Here is a 22,446-nt window from a genome sequence, read left to right as displayed (position 1 = left end):
ATTTATTTTCAAAGAATGAAAGTTAACCACTGTCACTCCAATAAATTCAATAAAATAAATAAATAAATAGCCCCAGCCGGTTTGGTTCAGATGATAGAGCGTTGGCCTACAGACTGAAGGGTCCTGGGTTCGATTCCAGTCAAGGGCACATGCCAAGGTTGTGGGCTCAATCCCCAGTAGAGGAAGTGCAGGAGGCAGTCTCTGAAATCAATAAAAATACATAAATAATTAAGTAAGTAAAGTGAAATAAAGCATATTAGTGGCTCAGGTCACTTAGCTCAGTTTGTTATCGTCATAATTGGCTAATATTAAAATAGGAAGAGAGCAAAGGGGAGCCCAGGCAATTGGAAGCTGCAACTTCAGGTTCCACAGGGAACCAACAGTCCATTCCCTGCAGCTCATTGGAGGGGGAATGGGGGCATGCACAGTGAAGTCAGAATGATGTAGGGAAGGTGCCAGCCTGTCCTCTAACCTGGGGAAAAGATAATTAGCTAGGGGTGGAACCACTGCAAGCACGCCGAAATCTTGCAGGGCGTGCAAGACAAAGAAAATTTTCTCTCCCTTGTGCTCCTGTTTCTTACTTCCTCCATGACTGTGCCAGGACAGCACAGGCAAGGGTTCGGTGAGCCTGAGGCGGGGGCAGCGAAGTATGTAGAAAAGACAAAGAGAATAAGCTGGGTCGGATCTCCTGGGCCTGGTTGAGGCCACAGAGAGAAAGCCAAAATCAAGCTGAGCCTTTATTTTATAGACCGAGGTAAACAAGGTAGTGGTCACCATAGTTACAATGTTCTTGTGAGTTTCACTTGTTTTGGCAGCACTTGCTGTACCTCCCACAGCCCATTAGCTACCCAGATAGGATCTAAGGGGTGGCCATAAGGTCAAGTTTAGTTATGCTAAGAGGGCTGTGCCCTCTAAGCTGGGACTTGTTTGTGACTTTGCCAACAGGTCAGTCCGAGGCTTAACCCTATATAGCCGCTTCCTACACATGACCTGCACTCGCCCATATGCTAGCCCACCATGTGGGCCCCACAGGCATGGACTACCACTGGGAACACGAGCTGACCTAGCTAGATGCTGGGCTGGACTGCTTTCTCACTGTGGCAGTGGCTTTGCTATTAGCCCTGCTAAAGACAAAGCTGGACTTTTTCCATAGTGAGATGGAGGGAGATGGGACCTTGGCAACCCAGAGGTTTCGTTCTGTGCTAATAAATATCACTCATGCTCCTGTGCAAGTCTCAGGAAATGACTTTCCTTGCGATATTGCAAGAATTCCACTTCCACCAGCAACAGGTAGGGACGCAGAGGGCACCCCACCGATAACAAGTTGATTAGAGCTCCGTCCCAATTTGTCAAGGTTGTGGATTTGATACCCACTCAGGAACAACAAATGGATGTTCTCTCTCTCTCTCTCTAAAAATCAGTACATTAAAAAAAAAAAAAACATTTTAAAAAAGGAAGTTCAGCCCTAGCTGGTTTGGCTCAATGGATAGAGTGTCGGCCTGTGGACTGAAGGGTCCCAGGTTTGATTCCAGCCAGGGGCACATGCCTGAGTTGCAGGCTCGATCCCCGGTAGGGGGCATGCAGGAGGCAGCCGATCAATGATTCTTTCTCATCATTGATGTTTCTCTCTCTCCCTCTCCCTTCCTCTCTAAAATCAATAGAATATTTTTTTTTAAAAAAGGAAGTTTATTAGTGAAACAATGAGACAGAGAGTGGCTACTTCACAGACAGAGCAGCCATGAATTAACATTCTTAATATATTTCCATCAACCCACCAATAAGAAATAAATAAATCTGTGAGACAGGAACATTTTTTTCAGTGGATATAATAGGTCAAATGGGGGAAAAGCAATTGTCCTATTACTTAACAATCTGCTGTAATTTCATCAGTGTCACAATACAGAATGTGTTTGATGAAAGAAACCACTATGGAAAGAAGATTCTATGCTTTGTTTATTGCAACTGCAAACTGCCTTTTTATTTTATATTTTTTAAAACATGTTTTTATTGATTTTTTAGAGAGGAAGGGAGAAGGAGAGAGAGAGAGAGAAACATCGATGAAAGAGCAACATCAATGATCGGCTGCCTCCTGCATGCCTCCCACAGGGGATCACGCCCACAACCCGGGCATGTGCCCTGACTGGGAATCAAACCAGCGGCTTTTCGTTGATGTCTGGTCAACCGCTGAGCTACACCTGCAGGGCACAAACTGCCTCTTTAAAAATATAAACAAACAGCCCTGATCGGTTTGGCTCAGTGGATGGAGTATTGGCCTGGGGACCGAAGGGTCCTGGGTTTGATTCCGGTCAAGGGCATGTACCTTGGTTGCGGGCGCATCCCCAGTAGGGGGTGTGCAGGAGGCAGCTAATCGATGTTTCTCTCTCATCGATGTTTCTGACTCTCTGTCCCTCTCCCATCCTCTCTGTAAAAAATCAATTAAAAATATATATATATATATACACACACACACAAACAAACATAAAACAACAACAACAACAAAATGCTGCAGTCATACCCAGGTTAGGGAGAAAGGGAAAAACCCTAAAGGAGAGGAGGAGAAGAAGGATTTCAATTGTGATTTGCTCCAACAGTAAATATTTTCTTACCCAACTAATCAAATCTGTGAGAATATGCAGCATCTGTAATTCAGTCCATTCACTAAAGCTAGGTTAGTTATTTTTAGCGTTTTTCATCTCCCATGGACACAGTGTGACAGTAATGCTAATATAAAAATTTTGAATTAAAAAAAAACCTTTTTGTTTGCTAATAAGATTCCAGACCACTAATGAAAGGACATAGGGTTCTTTAGCTAAAGAAAATAAGAATGTGAGTGTGAAAGAAGAGCAGTTTTTTTTTTTTGGTTATAAACAGTGTGTAAGAGAGTAAGGCAAAGGCTAGCCACTGGTGACCTTCAGGTGCTTGGGACGATGCTCAGTCAATGGAGCCATGTGAGCCAGGGCTCTCCACTTCTGAGTTAGGAAATTGAAGCCCAGATAGTGAGTAAATGGCTTAATCCAGATTATGAAATCAGTCAATGGACTGAAAGGCATTAGTAGATGCTAGGACTTTTGATTCAAAACTTAGTCTTTCCACTAAATCACATTACTTTAGATGATTACAGTGTATCCCTGGCCAGGTATCTCAGTGGGTTAGAGCATCATCCTAATAGGCTAAGGTTGCGGGTTCAATCCCCAGTCAGGCCATATATAAGAATCAACAAATAAATGCATAAATAAGTGCAACACCAAATTGATATTTCTCTCTCTCTCTCTCTCTCTCTCTCTCTCTCTCTCTCTCTTTCTCTTAAAATCAATAAATAAAACTTTAAAAAGTATAGATAATTACAGTGTAAAAACTATTGAAGTGGGATTAAATATGAGGGAAATAGCAGATGTAAACTGAGTATTTTGAAAAATGTTAATAGCCTAAAATAAGCCAACATATTATGTACAGAGCACTGGTAAAGGTAAATATACATATCTAAACATAAAAGATAGTATAAATGTATTTTTGTTTGTAACTTTTTTAGTCCTGTATCTGATTTAAGAGACAACTGCATAAAGCACTGATTATAAAACTGAGTTGATGGGTGTACAGTGTATAAAATATGAGTTATATGGCAATAATAACACAAAAAAGTGAGGAGAAAATCGAGCTATATTGGAGTAAACTTTTGTATACAATTGAAATTAAGTTGGTATTAATTGAAACTAGATTTTTTTTTTTTAAGTTAAGATGTTGATGGTAGCCCTGGCTGGTGTGGCTCAGTCGGTTGGGCATCGTCCCATGCACTGAAAGGTTGCCGGTTCAATTTCTGGTTAGGGCACATGCTCAGTTGCAGGTTGGATTCCTGTTTGGGGCGTGTTCAAGAGGCAGCTGATCAATGTTTCATTCTCACATCTATGTTTTTTTCTCTCTCTCTAAAAATTAATTAAAAATGAAAACCTTTCAAAAGATGTTAATTGTAATCCCCAGGAAAAGCACTGAGAGAAGAACTCAAAAACAATATACCAGAAAATAATTATTTAACACAAAAGAAAACAGAAATAGAGAATTAGAAGATCAAAATAGACACAAAACACATAGAAAACAAATAGCAAAATGTAAACACTATCAATAATTACATTAATTGTAAATGGACTTAATTGTAAATGGACCAATCAAAAGGCAAAATTTACGGAATGGATAAAAAAAAAAGTGATCCAACTACATGCTAAAAGACAAATTATGGATTCAAAGACAGAAATAAGTTGAAAGGAAAATAATGGAAAAATATATAAAATAAAACAGTACCCAAAAGAGAGCTGGAATAGCTATAGTAAACAGACTTTAAAACCAAAATTGTGCCCTGGTTGGTTAGAGCATTGTCCTGATATGCCAAGGTTTTGGGTTCAATCCCCAGTCAGGGCATATGCAAGAATCAACCAATGAAATCATAGGTGAGTGGAACAACAAATTGATGCTGATACTATTTATATGATACCATTTATATCAGCAGTTGGCAAATCCATAGAGATAGAAAGTAGCCGAAACCGGTTTGGCTCAGTGGATAGAGCGTCAGCCTGCGGACTGAAGGGTCCCAGGTTCAATTCCGGTCAAGGGCATGTACCTGGGTTGCGGGCACATCCCCAGTAGGAGATGTGCAGGAGGCAGCTGATCGATGTTTCTCTCTCATCGATGTTTCTAACTATCTCTCTCCCTTCCTCTCTGTAAAAAATCAATAAAATATATATTAAAAAAAAAAAAAAGAAAGTAGGTAAGTGGTTTCCAGGGATGGGGGTTGGAGAGAATATGGAGTGCCTGCTAATGGGTATGGGTTTTCTTTTATAGGGTGATTAAAATGTTATTGAATTAGATAGTGGTAACTCATGTACAACATTGTGAATATAGTAAAAACTACTGAACTGAGCACTTTAAAAGAATAAATTTCGCCCTAACCGGTTTGGCTCAGTGGATACAACATCAGCCTGCAGACTCAAGGGTCCCAGATTCGATTCTGATTAAGGGCACATACCCAGATTGTGGGTTCGATCCCCAGTAGGGGGCGTGCAGGAGGCAGCGAATCCATGATTCTCTCTCATCATTGATGTTTCTATCTCTCCCTCTCTCTCTGAAATAAATAAAAATATATATTTTTTAAAAAGCTCAAATGATTATAGCAACCTCTCTCTGCATAGATATTAGGTTAAATTATTCCATAATTTAAAATTAAGAAACATTTCTATTAGATTGCCTCAAAAAACAGTATGTCTTCCTATTGCTTCCTATTTCTCCCAGATCTCCCATATATTTTTTAAAAACCATTTTTATGGGACATTTAAACACACACAAAAGTATATATACTAGTATAATGAACTGCCATGTTCCTATGACCCAGATTCAATCATGACCAATTGTATTTCATCTATACTATACCCATTATTCCCTCAAATTATTTTGAAGCAAATTCTAGTTGTCATATAATTTCATATGTAAATATGGTAATTTAGAATACTGCTCTAAGTGATGAAGACTCTTTTTCAGAAAATAAAACCATTATACCATTATCATAGATAAAAACAATTATCAATAATTCCTTGATAGCATATATCCAGAAGGGAAAACTTCAAATTTATCCACTCATTATATAGGTTTTTTCCACTAATACACACTTTGAAATATGTACTAAGATATCACTCTTAAAAGAAAAAAGAAAAGGAAGATATAATTCTTTACAGAAGTTAGGTTCTTAAAAGTTTTCTGTTGAATACATTTTTGTAAATCAGATCCTACTTTTCTTTTAAATAAGCTTATAAGGTAATGAATATGCACCCAAGTATGCTAATAAAGATTAACAATATTTTTATTTATTGGAGAGAATAATTTTCCTCAAGACAAAGGGTACAGATGTTTACAAAGAGTTACAGCAAATTATAGAAGGGTTTTAAACTTTGGAGCAAAAACAATTAACTAGAAACATAAAGCATACAACTTTTACAACTGTTATTTGGTTTTTGTCTTCACTGTCAAGGAATATATGGTGGATATTGTGAATCTTATAAAAAATTGTCCAAATTCTAGAATTTATTTTTAAATACATCACTTTGAATTTTTAGAAAAGAGTGATTTATAGAAGCATTAATAAGAATTAGACATCTCAAGCTAAACTTACTGTTTTGTTTTTTAATTTTAAAATAAATTTTGATATTAAAAACTTGCCAAAAAAAGGAAAAGATTTTCTGTATATGTACCCTTCACCAACTTCCCCAAATGTAATTATTGGGATATCATAGTTGAAATATGTGAATTTCTGGAAGGCATTTGACAAGATTTCCTTTAAAATCTTAGATACAAATATGGTCATTCTATACTGCAAGATTCAATTCTTTTTTTTGTTTGTTTCCTTTTTGATCTTGTGAATGGGTCCCAGTGAGGGTGTATCTATTGAAGATCCTTCAAGGAAGTGGGGTCAACAGGCAGTCTGTTCCCTCTGCTCACCCAAGAGGAGCTCTCTTCACAACTCTATGCCTTTCTACATGGTCTTCCTAAGGTCTGGCCAGGTCCAATTCAACATCTAAGATCTAGTTCACACATCATTTTGGAAGCCTTCTGAGATGCCATCACCTCCTTGACGTTCCCACTGTACCTGACAATATTATGGGGTAAGTACCACCATAGATAGAGGTAGACACAGGCAGTGTATTGACATCTACCTTCCCCTAGACCAGTGGTTCTCAACCTTCCTAATGCCGTGACCCTTTAATACAGTTCCTCATGTTGTGGTGACCCCCAACCAAAAAATTATTTTTGTTGCTACTTCATAACTGTAATTTTGCTACTGTTATGAATTGTAATGTAAATATCTGATATGCAGGATGTATTTTCATTGTTACAAATTGAACATAATTAAAGCATAGTGATTATTCACAAAAACAATATGTAATTACATATGTGTTTTCAGATGGTCTTAGGTGACCCCTGTGAAAGGGTCATTTGACCCCCAAAGGTGTCCCGACCCACAGGTTGAGAACCACTGTCCTAGACTTTATAGTTCATTGAAAACCAAGTCTGTGACTTACTCACTGCGCCTTACACTGTGCCTGGCACATAGTCATTTTCAATATTTATTATTCTTAAATCTTGACATTTAAGGTAAAATATTAGCTTGTAAACATATCCTAGTTTCTTGGGAGAAAGATTTAAGTATGGTCAGGTGCTTTCATCTGGATCTTGTTTTCTTCAAGGCTTTATTCATTTTCTTTGGTGCTCTTGTCCTGAGATCTGATATTTTAATTTAAAATAATATTATTATAATAAATCACAATAAAAGTCACATCACTTTTTTGATAAGGTTTCTTTTAAAAAATATTTTTATTGATTTCAGAGAGGAAGGGAGAGGGAGAGAGAGATAGAAACATCAATGATGAGAGAGAATCACTGATCGGCTGCCTCCTGCATGCCTCCCATTGGGAATCTGGCCCACAACCGGGCGTGGGTCCTTGACTGCAATCGAACCTGGGACCCTTCAGTCCGAGGGCTGGCGCTCTACCCACCGAGCCAAACCAGGTAGGGCGATAATGTTTCCTTTTTTTTTTCTTTTACCTTCAACAATAAATATTTAATTAAAAAGGAAAAAATTATCACAGTAAATTTGAGCTCATGCGGGGGGGGGGGGGCAAGGTTGTATAGTTGTATTGACACATGTATAGACCCATTTAAACACCACCGCAGGAGAAACAGGGACCATTCCAAAATACTGGTTCTTCAACCTTATGAAACAGCATCTCTGATTTCTTATAGGAACACGTCTCAAATACTATCATGTAATGTTCATTTTTGTTTAAAAAGATGAAAACGTACAGTGGGAGTGCCTGGGACATGAGTTTATTTCTCTCACACACCGAGGGATTCATGTCTTTATTTCACAGAGATAGCTAATAGTCACATTTCTGATTAATCACCTCCTAAGTACTTCCAAGTACGTCCTGTACGCAGGCATGTTTTATTTTCAATGCTTGCGAAAGAAAACGTTTCGGGGAATAACCCGGGACGGACTTGAGACCAAGCTCCGCGGGAGGGTCAAGAGCACACCCACGGGCGCCAGTGTATGCTTTTGGGCCCTCAGTTCTCCATCTGCACAATGGGGGTAACACTCGGCATCTACCTCCCGGGGCTGTGGGGAAAGGCTTCCTGCCTGGCGGACTGAGGGGCCTCTTGCCTCCAGGGACCGAGGGAAGCCGCTCTTCCTTCCCCGAAGCACTTCCGCGCGCGAGGAGGAGCGGGCCGTGGAGCGGAGCTCGCGGAGCGCGGGCCTCCGGGCGGGAGGCGGGCGGAAGGGAGCCGCCGGAGCCCCTGCCCGAGCGCGCGGCGCCGCGCAGCACCAGCCGGGCTCGTGTGCACAGCGCGCGCGGCGCGGGGAGCGCGCTCGCCCTGACAGCGAAGCGGAAAGGCGTCAGGACGTACGACGGCAGAGCGACGGCCGACTGGCCCAGGGAGTCGGCGCCCCGGGAGGCCCGAGCGCCCTGGCGGGGCAGCGACGCCTCCGGCCTGTGAGCGCCCCAGCGCGGCTGGCCCAGCGGCCTCCGCAGCGCCCCACGTGGCGGCCAGCCGGAGGCTGGAAGCGGAGCCGATTGGCTCCGCCCCCAGCGAGCTCGCCGGCCTCCCCGCCCAGCTCTCGCCCGACCCTCCCTTCCCCCTCCGGCATCGCGATGGACGCGGCCTCCCCCCGCCGCCGCCGGCAGCATCGCGCGTGCCTCTGAGCTGCGGGCCTGAGGAGCCGCGTGCGGGGCCGGGACGTGCGCTGCCTTTCGCGGGTCGGGGGACCCTCTCCCTTCCCTGTCACCCGGACCCCGCGGAGGAAGGGGAGGGACGAGGCGCGGCGTTTCCTGTCGCCGCCTTCCCCGGCTCGACCTGCGGCTTCCTGGCCACTCGAGGGCCGCGGCCTGCCCTGGCTCTGCCCGCGGCCTGCCTGGAGCTGGACCGGAGCGGTTTGGGACTCCGAGGCCGGGTGAGAGCTTGAGGGAAGGGGAAGCGGGAGCGCTCTGGGCGGTCGGAAGGGCGAGGCTTCGGGGCCGAGATCAGGAAGCCGGGCGGCGGCCGGGAGCGAGACCCCGGCCCCTGGTGAGGTCGGCGGGGCTCCTGCCGACTCACCCGCTTGGCCCCTTTGTTTCTCTCTGGCGGCGGAGCCCCGCTTGCCCAGGCCGGAGCCTAAGGCGCCCCTTCTCCGCCTTGCCCTTCAGAGGGCTTCGCTGCCCGGCCACGCCAGGGACGACCCGCCAGGCCGCGGGAGTTCTGGGCGCCGCTCCCCGGGACGCGCCGTCCTGTCTGGGGCCTCGTCTCGGGCGCGGAGGCTTTGCTGCCGCCCCGCCAGGCTCCCCGCCGAGTCACGGGAGCTCACTGAGCGGGGCTTGGTGCGCTCGGGTGCCGGGTCGGTCGTCCCTGCGGGTCTCCGCCGATGGGTGCCCACCCGGGCCCGCCTCTGGGTTCGCACACCTGCAGCTCTGGCTTACGTGGGACCCAGAGCTGCCCTCCATTAGGGCGCTTACAGGCTTTGGTAATGACTTTCCTTGTGGAGCTGGTTCCCTGGTGTGTGTGTGTGTGTGTGTGTTCACCAACTGCTCCATTCTGTGGGGATGGGGAAAGGGGTGCTTAGAAGGGCCTATGTATTCTCATCGTACTGTTTTAGTTCGTTGTATTTACTTCTAGCGTTTCTTTTAAAACTTTTAAGAACAGTTGACAAGACTGCCAAAATTCCTAACCGAGTCCGTATTCGTAGGTGCATCTTGCACGTAATTGCCGTTTGTATTTGGACGTCTTACGAATAGTAGTGGGTAAAGTGAGAAGTCAGCCAAATTTGTGAATTGAGAGGTGATTTTAAAGCAGAAACTTAACTTGGAAGGTAATGGTTCAAAGTGTTTAGAGTCCGAACCTAACCCTTATCTGAAGATCAGTTTTGGGTGGGTGGGGGGGGCGGGGGTGAAGAAGTTTGCTGGAAAAAAAAAAAGAACCTTTAGTAAGGTGTTCTTTGCCTTTTGGCACAGACGTCAGTGATAGCAGTAGTGGGATCCGAAGCTTGTTTGACTTTGACAAAGAGCTCTGGTTTCCAGTTAAGCCGAAACCTAATCAGCTTATACTCTTGTGCAAAACTGGCTTGTATTTAGCATGCTGTAGGGACGCTAAATCCGAGGAATAAGGAAAGTTGAAAGCACTAAGCACTATGTGAAAAAAACATAACTTACGAGTCTTTTCTAATTTCTAGGAGGACACCATGAAAATTTGGTTCCCACTGATGCAAAGGAAAACATTTTAAACCCCAAACTGATCAATCCTGGACATTTAAAGGAATTTTTCCCCTTTTTTAATTTAAGCAAAGAGGCTTAAAAAAGAAAACATGGCAGATGTGGATCCAGACACATTGCTGGAATGGCTACAGATGGGACAGGGAGATGAAAGGGACATGCAACTAATAGCACTTGAACAGCTATGCATGCTGCTTCTGATGTCTGACAATGTGGATCGATGTTTTGAAACGTGAGTACATCACTTGGTCATCTTCCTTTGGGGTTGCTGTAGTGACATCTGTTTTCAACTGTTTGCTGACTTCAGTTTGTTTAGAATTTTAAAGCTACCTTTTAAAAAGTTTTGCATTTCCACTTTTCTGTGTAGTAAGTCGAGTAATGATAATTGTGATGACACAAATATGTGTTTGTTGAATGCATAGGGATAAGTAGGGAATACATTTTTTTAACCATAGCTTGGTTGATTCATTTTCAAAATATGTTATGAACTGCTAAAATGCAGATACTTGAAGGTAACTATGCCTGTTCCAAGAAATTAACTAGAAATCGATATGAAGATGTAGATGATAATGAGCATATGTTTATAACTGCCAATTTTTTGTAAGTATTAAGTCACATGACATCTTTTGTTACAGCAAACCATTGCCTTGTAAATTTCAGTTTGGAGGGTATAAATTGGATGTTACCCATATGGCATACTTTTGGAATAGTAGAAACAGATTATGAAGTTTGGACAGTTTAAACAATTATATTCAGAGGTTAAAATGTAGAATTTATTCAAAAATGTAAAAGAGAATTCATTATTAGAGTAGCCATTAATGCCATGTTTTTCTTCTGAATGCTGTTTTAATACCATTTTGAGGTAGTTAATAGAAAATATTTGAGATGTTGATGTAAAATTTGATATAATTGTCTTAATTTCTTTGAAGTGGGGATAAATATTGTGTTATTAAATTGATAACGCATTTTTAATGCCTTCATTTTTGAATGAATAATTATTGAAGATGAATTACTAAGTGAGTAATTAATAATCCTCAGCTGAGGAACTTGGAAAAAGCTAATGTGACAGGGGCAAGGAAAAGCTGCTGGAGAGCTGGGTTGAAGTAGGGTCAATATCAGATGGAGTCTTTTGTGTATGCTAAGTTTTCGGTTTTGTCTCAAGGCGATGGGAAGTGCAATGAAAGAGAGATGTGATTAAATTTTTCTTTTAAAAACATAACCTGCATTATGGAGAATAGTTGAGGACAAATGCTTGTAGACTTTTTAGGTTATGAGTCAGAGAAAGGATTGCTGTAATAAAAGTATAAATAAGTGGATAGATTGGAGACATTTAGGAGGTAAAATAGGACTTGTACATTGAGTGGATTTTTAACCCATGTTTAAGTTTGTAAGGTCATATACTTACTGGTCATGTGAAAAATATTGGTCTACTGAGTTAGACAGATATCCTAAATTGACATATGTCATCCAGAATATCAAAAACACATTTGCTGATATGACTACTGATTTCATCAGAATCTTTAAATATTGGGGAACTGTCAGTGTCACAGTGGCAGACACAAGTTTCCCCAAATTGTAATTTTTGCTTGAATACTTGAATATTATCAATGGCAACAAATAGTCAAATTGTTTTCCTTGAAATGGAAGGCTTAACTTCATTAATTTTTGAGAAAATGTTTGCCAGATATCCAAGTCTACATAACCACAGTTTGAAGTTCTTTGAAGTAAAAATGATGTTGCATGAAAAAAGTGGCGAGTTGGGCTCTCCAAAGGTTGTACAAGTACTTTCCCTTGACACAACCATCATTCTTTGGTATGCAGAAGTACTTGACACTTCCATCCCATTTCCTTAAGTAGAATATTAAAAAAATGTATTCAAGGTTTGCGATTAGTGACATTAATGATTTCTTTTGCTTCACCAATGTTATTCTATAGTAGAGTTGGTTTTTAAAAATTTCCATGCCAGAACTTGTAGTACAGTTTAGTGCCACTACCTTGATTCATACTAAAGCACCAACAGTTTTATCCACTACTAGAGGCCCGATGCATGAAATTTGTGCAAGAGTAGGCCTTCCCCCAGGTGCCTGCCGGCAGCCGGGACCCAGGCTTCCCTCACAGCCCCAGCTTTGTCTTGAAGGACGTCTGGTCCAATTAGCATATTATGCTTTTATTATTATAGATTGTTTTTGCATCATTAGTTTACATGCCAGCACAGGAAAGAAATGATTCAAGAAGAGAAAGGACAATTGTGTTGAATATGGTGAGAGAGGTCAAGTAGGGTTGAAGACTAAAAGGTGTCCTTTGGATTTAGCAACATTCTTAAGATCATTGATCTTAATGAGGACTCGGAGTGGAATGGTGATGAGGGACAGATCCGAATGGGTTGAGGAGTAAGTAGAAAGTGAAGAAATGGAGACAGAATGAGAAAAACTTTTTTGAGAAGTTGGATTGGAATGGGAGTGTGGGCTTTTTCTTTTAAATGTCAAAGTGATAGGAGAAAAAATGGATAATCCGTAGTGTAAGGATTCTGAAAAAAATAAAAAATACAACAACAACAAAAAACCGGGAGAGAATTGGCTCTTGTCAGGAGCAGTGCTTTTAAAACTTTAATATGCATAATGTGAGTCACCTGGGGGATCTTGTTAAGCTGCAAATTGTGATTTAGTTGGTCTGGTGTGGTGCCTGATATTCTGCATTTCTAATGTGCTACCAGGTAAGGCTGAAGCTGTTGGTTTGAAAATCCACATTGTGTAGCAAAGCTCTGATCCACTGCTGGGGAGAGAAGTTTTAAAACTTCTCCTGTGGTAAAACCGGGAAGATGGAGGGGTTAGATGTAGATGTTTTAGGTTTGATGGTAAAAAGTTGAAGGGATTTCTGTCTGATGACATCTATTTTTCCTCCTGAAGAAGGAGATTAAAAAGAATAATATCTAGTCGTCCAGACACACCAAGGTTGCAGGTTTGATCCCTGCCTGGACACATACGAGAATCAACCAATGAATGCATAAATAAGTGGAACAACGCTTCTCTCGCTCCCCCTTCCCTTCCTCTCTCTAAAAATCAGTAAAAGTAAAAAGAATAATATGTAGGGTTGATATGGGGAAATGATTATACTCATGTAGTGCTAGTAGCTTCAAAGCTGATATCTCTGCCTCTAAGTTATACCCAGAGTTACATTCTTAAACTATTGATTTGATTGTACCACTCTCTTTTACAAAATCTTTTGGCTTCTTTACCTAATGGATAACATTTATACCCCTCGAAGTCCTCTCCTGCATTTTCATATACTACTGCTACTACTTTTGTTTTTCCATTGCAAAGCATAGTGCCTGGCATACACAATAGCTACTATCCATATATTGAACAGATTGAAAAAAATTCTTTATATTGTACCTGTTTTTCACTTATGCCTAAAAATGCCTTTGTAAGGTATTTGTGAGTCATGAAACTAGTTGGGGAATATGCAGGAGGAGGAAAGTTGTATTCTTCTCTGTAAGAAACAGGGATAGCATCAGTGTTTATTTTCCCTACACCCCCCCCCCCCATATTAATGTACTTGCCTTTTCCATATTGACTCTTGTTTTCTTCTACCCAATGGCAGAGTAATAAGGAAGTGAAATCATTTTCGTTGATCAGCCCTGCAACTGTTTTTCCCTGATTTGAGAATGTTGATTGTATCAAATATATATAATCCTGAAAAGTTAAATAAGTGAATTTCTATAGACAACAACTGTGTACAGTGTGTGCTTCATTGCAGTGGACAGCAGAGAGAAATACTGGATGATGAGAAACATTCTCTCTCTAGGGAGCCAATAAATAATGAGCTTCAATGAGTTTTCGTTGAGTTAACCAAAGTGTCTGTCACCTTTAAGATGCGAAAAACCAACTGCATAGAATTTATAACAATATATATGCATACTTTGCCTATTTATTGGCTGTGTCATTAGACCTTTGAGTTCCTTGGAACCCCAGCACTGTCTTAGTCATCTTTGTATTCTACTCCCTAGCACAGTTTTTGGCATAAAAAGGCATTTGATTCGATAGATATTTGTTGAATGAACAAATAAGTATTGGAGTTTGACTTATTCCTCTATCTTTGTGAGGAAAGACCATAACTTTCAACTGCTGTGCCAGTAGTTATTTTTACCTAAGCAATACAGAGAGCATCAAGGTTGGGAGTAGGGGCAGTAATAGAATAAAAGATGAAATGGATGAAAAGGTATTATTATCTTCAAGAAGCAAAATTTATTAATCTGTTACAGTTAAAAAAATTTTAGTTGATAGAGAAGTGCCCATTTTTAAGACTGTACTCAGTAAAATATTGCTGCTGTGGATAACTTCTTTTATTTTAAGAAAGTTAAATTTCTTTATATTGTAAATTGTTCTGAAATCTTGGCCCAAGTCAAAGTGATGAAGTCTGGGAAAAGCATATCTATAATAATAAAAGCATAATATGCTAATTAGACTAGATGTCTTTCTGGACAAGCTTCCAGATGAAGCCGGGGCTGTGAGGGAAGCCTGGGTCCCAGGTACTAGAGGGAAGCTGGTGCTGGCAGCTGGGGAAAGAAAGGCCTACTCTTGCATGAATTTCGTGCATCGGGCCTCTAGTGATAGTTAGAGTAGTATAGAAATTGTTTGTAGTAGTATAGAAATTTTTTCTCTTTGGAACCTCACTAAACATTTTTTGTTCTTGTTTTAAGTTACTGATCTCCACTTCCATTAGGGGGAAAGATTTTGATGTCATTGCAGGTAGCAATTTGGGAACCATTGCTTAAAACTGGATTCATCTGAAGATTCTTCTTCATGTCATTTGTGTGATTGGCTGGTCTGATAGTAGTTCTCTATAGACTGAATGATCTTAAAGTTTCCTAATGAGACTACATTTGGGTCTGTAAGTTGGCATAATAGTGTAGTACTGGGTTTAATATATAAAAATAAATTTTAGCAAGTTTTAAATTTTGAATAACTCCTTAATTGTAATGTATATAAGATTTTGTGCCATACATGTATACTTTTAGCAATGTTAAGAGAGGGCTGTAAGTATGCATAATATTTAATTTTTTCTTAAATTTATTTAAATTGTGTATGCTGAAATCTGAGTTTGACAAATACATATAGTTGTGTAACCATACCACATTTGAAATTCAGAACAATTCTATGACCCCCAAAAATTCCTTGGAACCATCCCTTTGAAGTTAAGCCCTCCTGTAGCCTCAGTAACTGGCATCCAGTGGTCTGTTCTCTGTTGCTGTAGTTTTGACCCTTTCAGAATCTATACTAATAAAAGTGTAATATGCTAATTAGACCAGACAGCTGAATGACCTTCTGGACGAAGCCACAGTGGTGGGGGCCGAGGTAGAGGTGGTTAGGGGTGATCAGGCAGCCAGGTGAACAGTTAGGGGCAAATCAGGCAGGCAGGCAGAAGGATAAGGGGCGATGAGGCAGGCAGGCAGAGTGGTTAGGGGCTATTAGGCAGGCAGGCAAGAGGTTGGGGTCGATGAGGCAGGCAGGCAGAGTGGTTAGGGGCGATGAGGCAGGCATGCAGGCGAGCGGTTAGGAGCCAGCGGTCTCAGATTGTGAGGGGTTGCTGGATGGGCTGAGTCCGCCCCCCCACCCCTCCGCCGCAAGAATTTCATGCACTGGGCCTCTAGTGTCATATAAATGGAATCATACATATAGTCTGTAGCCTTATGAGTCTGGCTTCTTTCATGTAGTAATTTTCATTTGAGTAATTTGTGTTGCTGTGTGTATAATAGTTCCTTTCCTTTCATTTCTGAGTAGTATTCCATTTTATGCAGGTATCATATATGGTTTATCCACTCACCTCTTGAAGGACATTTAGGTTTTTCTGGCTTTGGTGAAGATGTAACTAAAGTTGATATAAACATTAGCATACAGATTTCTGTGTAAATATGAGTTTTCATTTCTTCTAAAATTATACAGATAAGTCTGACAAGATGTAGAATTTACAAAATTCATATGGAAATACAATGTACCTAGACTCGCCAAAACAATTTTGGTAAAGAATAAAATTGGAGAAGTAATGCTACTGTATTTCAGTTCTTATTATACAGCTATAATAATCAAAACAATGTGGTATTGGTGTAAAGATAAATGGACCAATGAAATAGAACTCAGGAATAGATTCACACATACATCGAGAACTTATTTCAACAAAGGTGCAAAGGCAGTTAAGTGGATAAAGGATACTTTTTTTTTTTAAAATATATTTTATTGATTTTTTACAGAGAGAGAAAGGGAGAAAGAGAGAGAGTTAGAAACATCGATGAGAGAGAAACATCGATCAGCTGCCTCCTGCACATCTCCCACTGGGGATGTGCCCGCAACCCAGGTACATGCCCTTGACCGGAATCGAGCCTGGGACCTTTCAGTCCGCAAGCCGACGCTCTATCCACTGAGCCAAACCGGTTTCGGCAAAGGATACTTTTTTAATAGGGCTGGAACAATTGCATATCCATATGCAAAAAAGAAAAAAATAACTTTGATCCATACTCTATATTGTATACAAAAAATACACTAAAAATGAATCATAAACCTAAATTTAAAACTTAAAACAATAAAACTTCTAGAAGAAAACATAGAAATCCTTTTGTGGCTCTAGGTTAGGCAAATATTTCTTTTTTTAAAATTAATAAATCTTTATTCAGATTATTACAGATGTTCCTCTTTTTTCCCCCCATAGCTCCCCTCCACCTGGTTTCCACCACCCCATACCCTTACCCCCTGCCACTGTCCTCATCCATAGGTGTAAGATTTTTGTCCAGTCTCTTCCCGCACGCCCCACGCCTCCTTCTCCCCAAGAATTGTCAGTCCACTCCCTTTCTGTGCCCCTGCTTCTATTATATTCACCAGTTTATTCTAACTTAATTTTTAGGTTCACTTGTTGATAGATATTTATTTGTTGTCACTTTGTTGTTCATAATTTTTATCTTTACCTTTTCTTCTTTTTCCTCTTCTTAAAGAATATCCTTCAGCATTTCATATAATCCTGGTTTGGTGGTGATGAACTCCTTTAGCTTTTTCTTGTCTGTGAAGCTCTTTATCTGACCTTCAGTTCTACATGATAGCTTTGCTGGGTAGAGTAATCTTGGTTGTAGGTTCTTGCTATTCATCACTTTGAATATTTCTTGCCACTCCCTTCTGGCCTGCAAAGTTTCTGTTGAGAAATCCGCTGACAGTCGTATGGGTATTCCCTTGTAGGTAACTGAGTTTCTTTCTCTTGCTGCTTTTAAGATTCTCTCTTTGTCTTTAGCCCTTGGTATTTTAATTATGATGTGTCTTGGTGTGGGCCTCTTTGGATTCCTCTTATTTGGGGTTCTCTTCACTTCCTGGACTTGTAAGTCTATTTCTTTCATCAGGTAGGGGAAGTTTTCTGTCATGATTTCTTCTAATAGGCTTTCAGTATCTTGCTCTCTCTCTTCTTCTGGCACCCCGATAATTCGGATGTTGGTATGTTTGAAGTTGTCCCAGAGGCTCCTTACACTATCTTCATATTTTTGGATTCTCTTTTCATTTTGCTTTTCTGGATGGGTGTTTTTTGCTTCTTTGTATTTCAAATCTTTGACTTGATTCTTGGGATCCTCTTGTCTGCTGTTGGATCTCTTTATATTATTTTTAATTTCAGTCAGTGTATGTTTAATTTCTGACTGGTCTTTTTCCATTTGTTTGGCATTTTCATTACCTTGAAGGTCTCACTAAGTTCCTCAGAGGTTCGTAGAAGATTCTTGAGTAACCTTATAACTGTAGTTTTGAACTCTGTGTCCTCCATTAGTTTTCTTTCTTCCATTTCTTTCATTTGTGACATGTTTCTTTCTCTGCATTTTTGGCTGACTGCGAGGACCCGCTGTGTCTACAGTAGAAGAACTGCTGCTGTGCTGGAGACACCCTTATGGGGTAGGACTTGCTTCAGTGGGGCTTTGGTGCTCACTGTGTCTGCTTCTTGAGTGTGTCCCTTATGGATGTGAGGAGGTGAAATCTGGTTGCTGACCAGGGTACCCTGGCTCCTGGATCTCCAAGTCAACCACTGTATGAGTTCACCCAGCAGGAGCTACAGCGATATCAGCAGATTTCTCCTCTTTGTTTGGGGTTTGGAAGTTTTGGAACTCTCTGACCCAGCTGCAGTTTGTTAGGTTAGGCTGCAAAAGCTCAGGTGATTCCTTTGCGCAGCTGGGCACAGCTTGGATGGGGATGTAAATTGAGTGGGGCGGGTCTCAGAGAATCACTAGGGTGGAGCAAATAGCAATGGCTGTTGTCAGCCGTCTCCGCGACTTCGCGTCTCTGCGTCCCCGAGTCCCTCTGTGTCCCTGAGTCCCGTGCCCCCACAGCAACAATGATCTCTGCGAGCAGCTCTGTGAGAAAGCCACCCTCGCTTTCCCACCTGCTGAAAGACAGTCCAGTTTCTCCCCATAGGAGTCTGGGACCCCAGAGTCTTGCCATAAATGAGTTCAGTGCATTGGAGAGCTTGTATCCCCTTCCGATTGAAAAAATCCGTGCAGCTGCCTCACGCGGGCCTTTGTACCTCTGTTCTTGGCGCCTCTGCACCTCCTACCCAGTCTCAATGTGCTTTTTTCTTTCCCTCTAGTTGTAGAACTTCCACTCAGCCAGCTTTCCTGCGGTTCTGGATGATAGCTGTTTTGTCTTATAGTTGTAGTTTTAACGTTTTTTGGGGGGCAGCACATTCAGGTTTATACCTTATGCCGCCATCTTCATTCTCTCCTAGTCAAATATTTCTTGAATGAACACCAAAAGCATAGACCAGCCATACCTGGTTTGGCTCTGTGGATAGTGTTGGCCTTTGGACTGAATGGGTTCGATTCCGGTCAAGAGCACATGCCTGGGTTTTGGCCTCTATCCCCAGTGGGGGGTGCAAAGGAGGCAGCTGATTAATGGTTTTTTCTCATCATTGATGTTTCTATTTCTCTCTTCCTCTTCCTTCCTCTCTGAAATCAATAAAAATATATCTTAAAAAAAAAGCATAAACCATAAGAGATTAAATTGATATGTTTGAAGGTCTCTACTACTAATTTATTTTCTGTAATAGAGGACTGTTCAGGTTAATTAATTCTAAAGTAAATTTTAATACTATGTCTTTCAAGGAATTGGTCTATTTAATATAAATTAAAATTTATGGGCATAGAGTTGTTGGTAATATTCCTTTTTATCCTTTGGATATTTGTACAGTCTCTGGTGATAATTCTCCTTTTCATCTTGATACTGCTGATTTTTATCTTTTGATCAGTTTGGTGCGATGTTCTGCAAGTGTCAGATTAAGTGAAGTTTGTTGATAGTGTTGTTCAATGTATATCCTCAGTAGTTTTCTGTTTTGTTTGATAGGTTATTGAGAGGTGTTGAAGTCTCCAGTTATAATTGTAGTCTTATCTATTACTCATCAGTTCTCCCAGTTTTTGCATCATATGTTTTGAAGGCCTGTTAGTTAATTTTAGGATTTTATCATCATTATATATAACTAGAGGCCCGGTGCACAAAAATTTGTGCACTCGGGGGGGAGGGAGGGTCCCTCAGCCCGGCCTGTGCCCTCTCGCAGTCTGGGACCACTCGGGAGATAACGACCTGCTGGCTTAGGCCTGCTCCCGGGTGGCAGAGGGCAGGCCCAATCCCTAGGTGCAGCCCCTGTTTGGGCTCAGAGCAGGGCCGATTAGGGAGTTGGGGCGCCGCCCCCTGTCATGCACAGAGCAGGGTGCATTGGGAGGTTGTGATGCCACCTTCAGTCACGCTCAGGGTAGGGCCGATTGGGGGGTTGGGGCACTGCCCCCTGTCACACTCAAGGCAGGGTCGATGGGGAGGTTGTGGCGCCACCCCCTGTCACGCACAGAGCAGGGCTGATCAGGGGGTTGGGGAGCTCCCCCTGTCACGCACAGAGCTGGGCCAATCGGGGTTGGGGTGCTGCCCCTGTCACGCACAGAGCAGGGCCGATCAGGGGGTTGGGGAGCTCCCCCCTGTCACGCACAGAGCAGGGCTGATCAGGGGGTTGGGGAGCTCCCCCCTGTCACGCACAGAGCAGGGCCCATCAAGGGGTTGGGGAGCTCCCCCCTGTCACTCACACAGTAGGGCCGATAGGGGAATTGTGGCACCGCCCCCTGTCACACACAGAGCAGGGCCGATGAAGGGGTTGGGGCACCGCCCTCTATCACCCACAGAGCAGGGCCGATCAGGGGGTTGGGGCGCCGCCCTCTATCACCCACAGAGCAGGGCCGATCAGGGGGTTGGGGCACCGCCCTCTGTCACGCTGATCCCGGTGCCGAGAGGCCTCACGGCTCTGCTGATCCTGGTGCTGGGAGTCATATTACCCTTTTACTATATAGAATAGAGGCCTGGTGCATGGGTGGGGGCTGGCTGGTTTGCCCTGAACGGTGTCTTGGATCAGGGTGAGGGTCCCCACTGGGGTGCCTGGCTAGCCTGGATGAGGGGATGATGGCTGTTTGCAGCTGGTCACACACCCTTCAGGGTGGGGGTTCCCACTGGGGTTCCTGGCAGCCTGGGTGAGGGGATGATGGCTGTTTGCAGCTGGTCACACACCCTTCAGGGTTTGGGTCCCCACTGGGGTGCCTGGCCAGTCTGGGTGAGGAGCTGAGGGCTGATTTCAGGCTGGGACTGAAGCTCCCAACTGCTCCTTTTCTTTTTTCTTTTTTATTCTGGGCCAGCTTTAGCCTGGCTCCAGCTCTTAGTCCTCTGCTCCTGAAAGCAGGTATCTGGTTTGTTTTGGTTCTATAATCGAAACTCTGTATCAACTCCAGCTCTGACATCCCAGCTCGCTGAAAGCTGGTTTCTGGGGTTTTGTTTAGCTTCTATATTTGTTATAATGTTTTTTAAACTGCAAGCTCAGAGGCCGGCAAGGCAGGCGGGGAACGTTGGAGTCCTCCATCACTGAAGCAAGCAAGCCTCATGTTAGTTTCAAGTTGCCTGGCTGCCGGCTGCCATCTTGGCTGGCAGTTAATTTGCATATCTCGCTGATTAGCCAATGGGAAGGGTAGCAGTTGTATGCCAATTACCATGTTTCTCTTTTATTAGATAGGATGTGGGTTTCTTGTAGACATTATACTGCTGGCTTGTGTGTGTTAATCTTTTCTTTTTTAAAAAATGTTCTTATTGATTTTATATAGAGAGGAAGGGTGGAGAGAGAGAGAGGGAGGGAGGGAGGGAGGGAGGGAGATGTGACAGAGATACACTGATTCGTTGCCTCTTGCATGCACCCTAATTGGGGATGGAACCCACAACCTGGGCTTGGAATTGAATTGGTGACCTTTCTGTTCACTGGACAACGCCCAACCAACTGAGCCACATGGGCCAAGGCTTGTTGTTGTTGTTTTTTTAATGCAACCTGACAGTTTTGAATTGGTGAGTTTAGACCATTTTCATTTAATGTAATTTTTGTTATGTTCAGATACATGTCTAATGTTATATTATTTCTTTTCTTTTTTGCTGTTCTGTTTTTATTTGTTTCTCTGTTTCCCCTTTCTTGCCTTTTTTTCTCTTTTTTAAAAATATGGAACACTTCACAAATTTGAATGTCATTCTTGGGCAGGGGCCATGCTAATCTTCTCTGTATCATTCCAGTTTTAGTATATGTGCTGCTGATGCTAGCATTCTGCCTTTTGCATTATTTGAATATTTAGCATTTTATTTAATTTACATTTTTTGTCTGTTTTGTCTATTTTTTAAAATATATTTTATTGATTTTTTACAGAGAGGAAGGGAGAGGGATAGAGAGAAATATCGATGAGAGGGAAACATCAATCAGCTGCCTCCTACACACCCCCTACTGGGGATGTGCTGGCAACCAAGGTACATGCCCTTGACGGGAATCGAACCTGGGACCCTTCAGTCCTCAGGCTGATGCTCTGTTCACTGAGTCAAACCAGATAGGGCTGTCTTTATTTTTTAGTGATTGCTTTAGGGATTACAATTAATTTAGAGCTAATATCTTACTGTTTAAAATAAAATGAAGAAGACTTACAAGCGTGTAGCTTTATCTTCTCTCCCTTTATGTTATAGTTGTCATATTTATTAAATCTACATACATTGAAAATCTGAAGATTTAGTGTTATAATTTTTGCTTTCAGTAGTCAGTTTAACAGGAGAAAATTAATCTATTACACTACCTCAATATTTATTATTTCTGTTACTCTTCT

At 42.1% G+C, this 22,446-nt stretch overlaps 1 protein-coding gene across 1 annotated transcript in view; it reads left to right on the top strand.

Moving 5' to 3' along the window:
- The first annotated feature begins 8,442 nt into the window (after window positions 1-8,442).
- The window catches only part of HECTD1 (HECT domain E3 ubiquitin protein ligase 1), a 91,695-nt gene continuing 77,691 nt past the window's right edge, over window positions 8,443-22,446 (top strand). The window contains exons 1-2 of the mRNA XM_081089700.1: window positions 8,443-8,986; window positions 10,238-10,509. Coding sequence (XP_080945826.1) covers window positions 10,370-10,509 — 140 coding nt within the window. The 5' untranslated portion in view covers window positions 8,443-8,986; window positions 10,238-10,369. The remainder of the gene's footprint in view (window positions 8,987-10,237; window positions 10,510-22,446) is intronic.

The sequence above is a fragment of the Myotis nattereri genome, assembly GCF_964212035.1.
Source record: "Myotis nattereri genome assembly, chromosome: 1".
Taxonomy (NCBI): Eukaryota; Metazoa; Chordata; class Mammalia; order Chiroptera; family Vespertilionidae; genus Myotis; species Myotis nattereri.
This window is presented reverse-complemented; position numbering and strand designations above follow the sequence as displayed.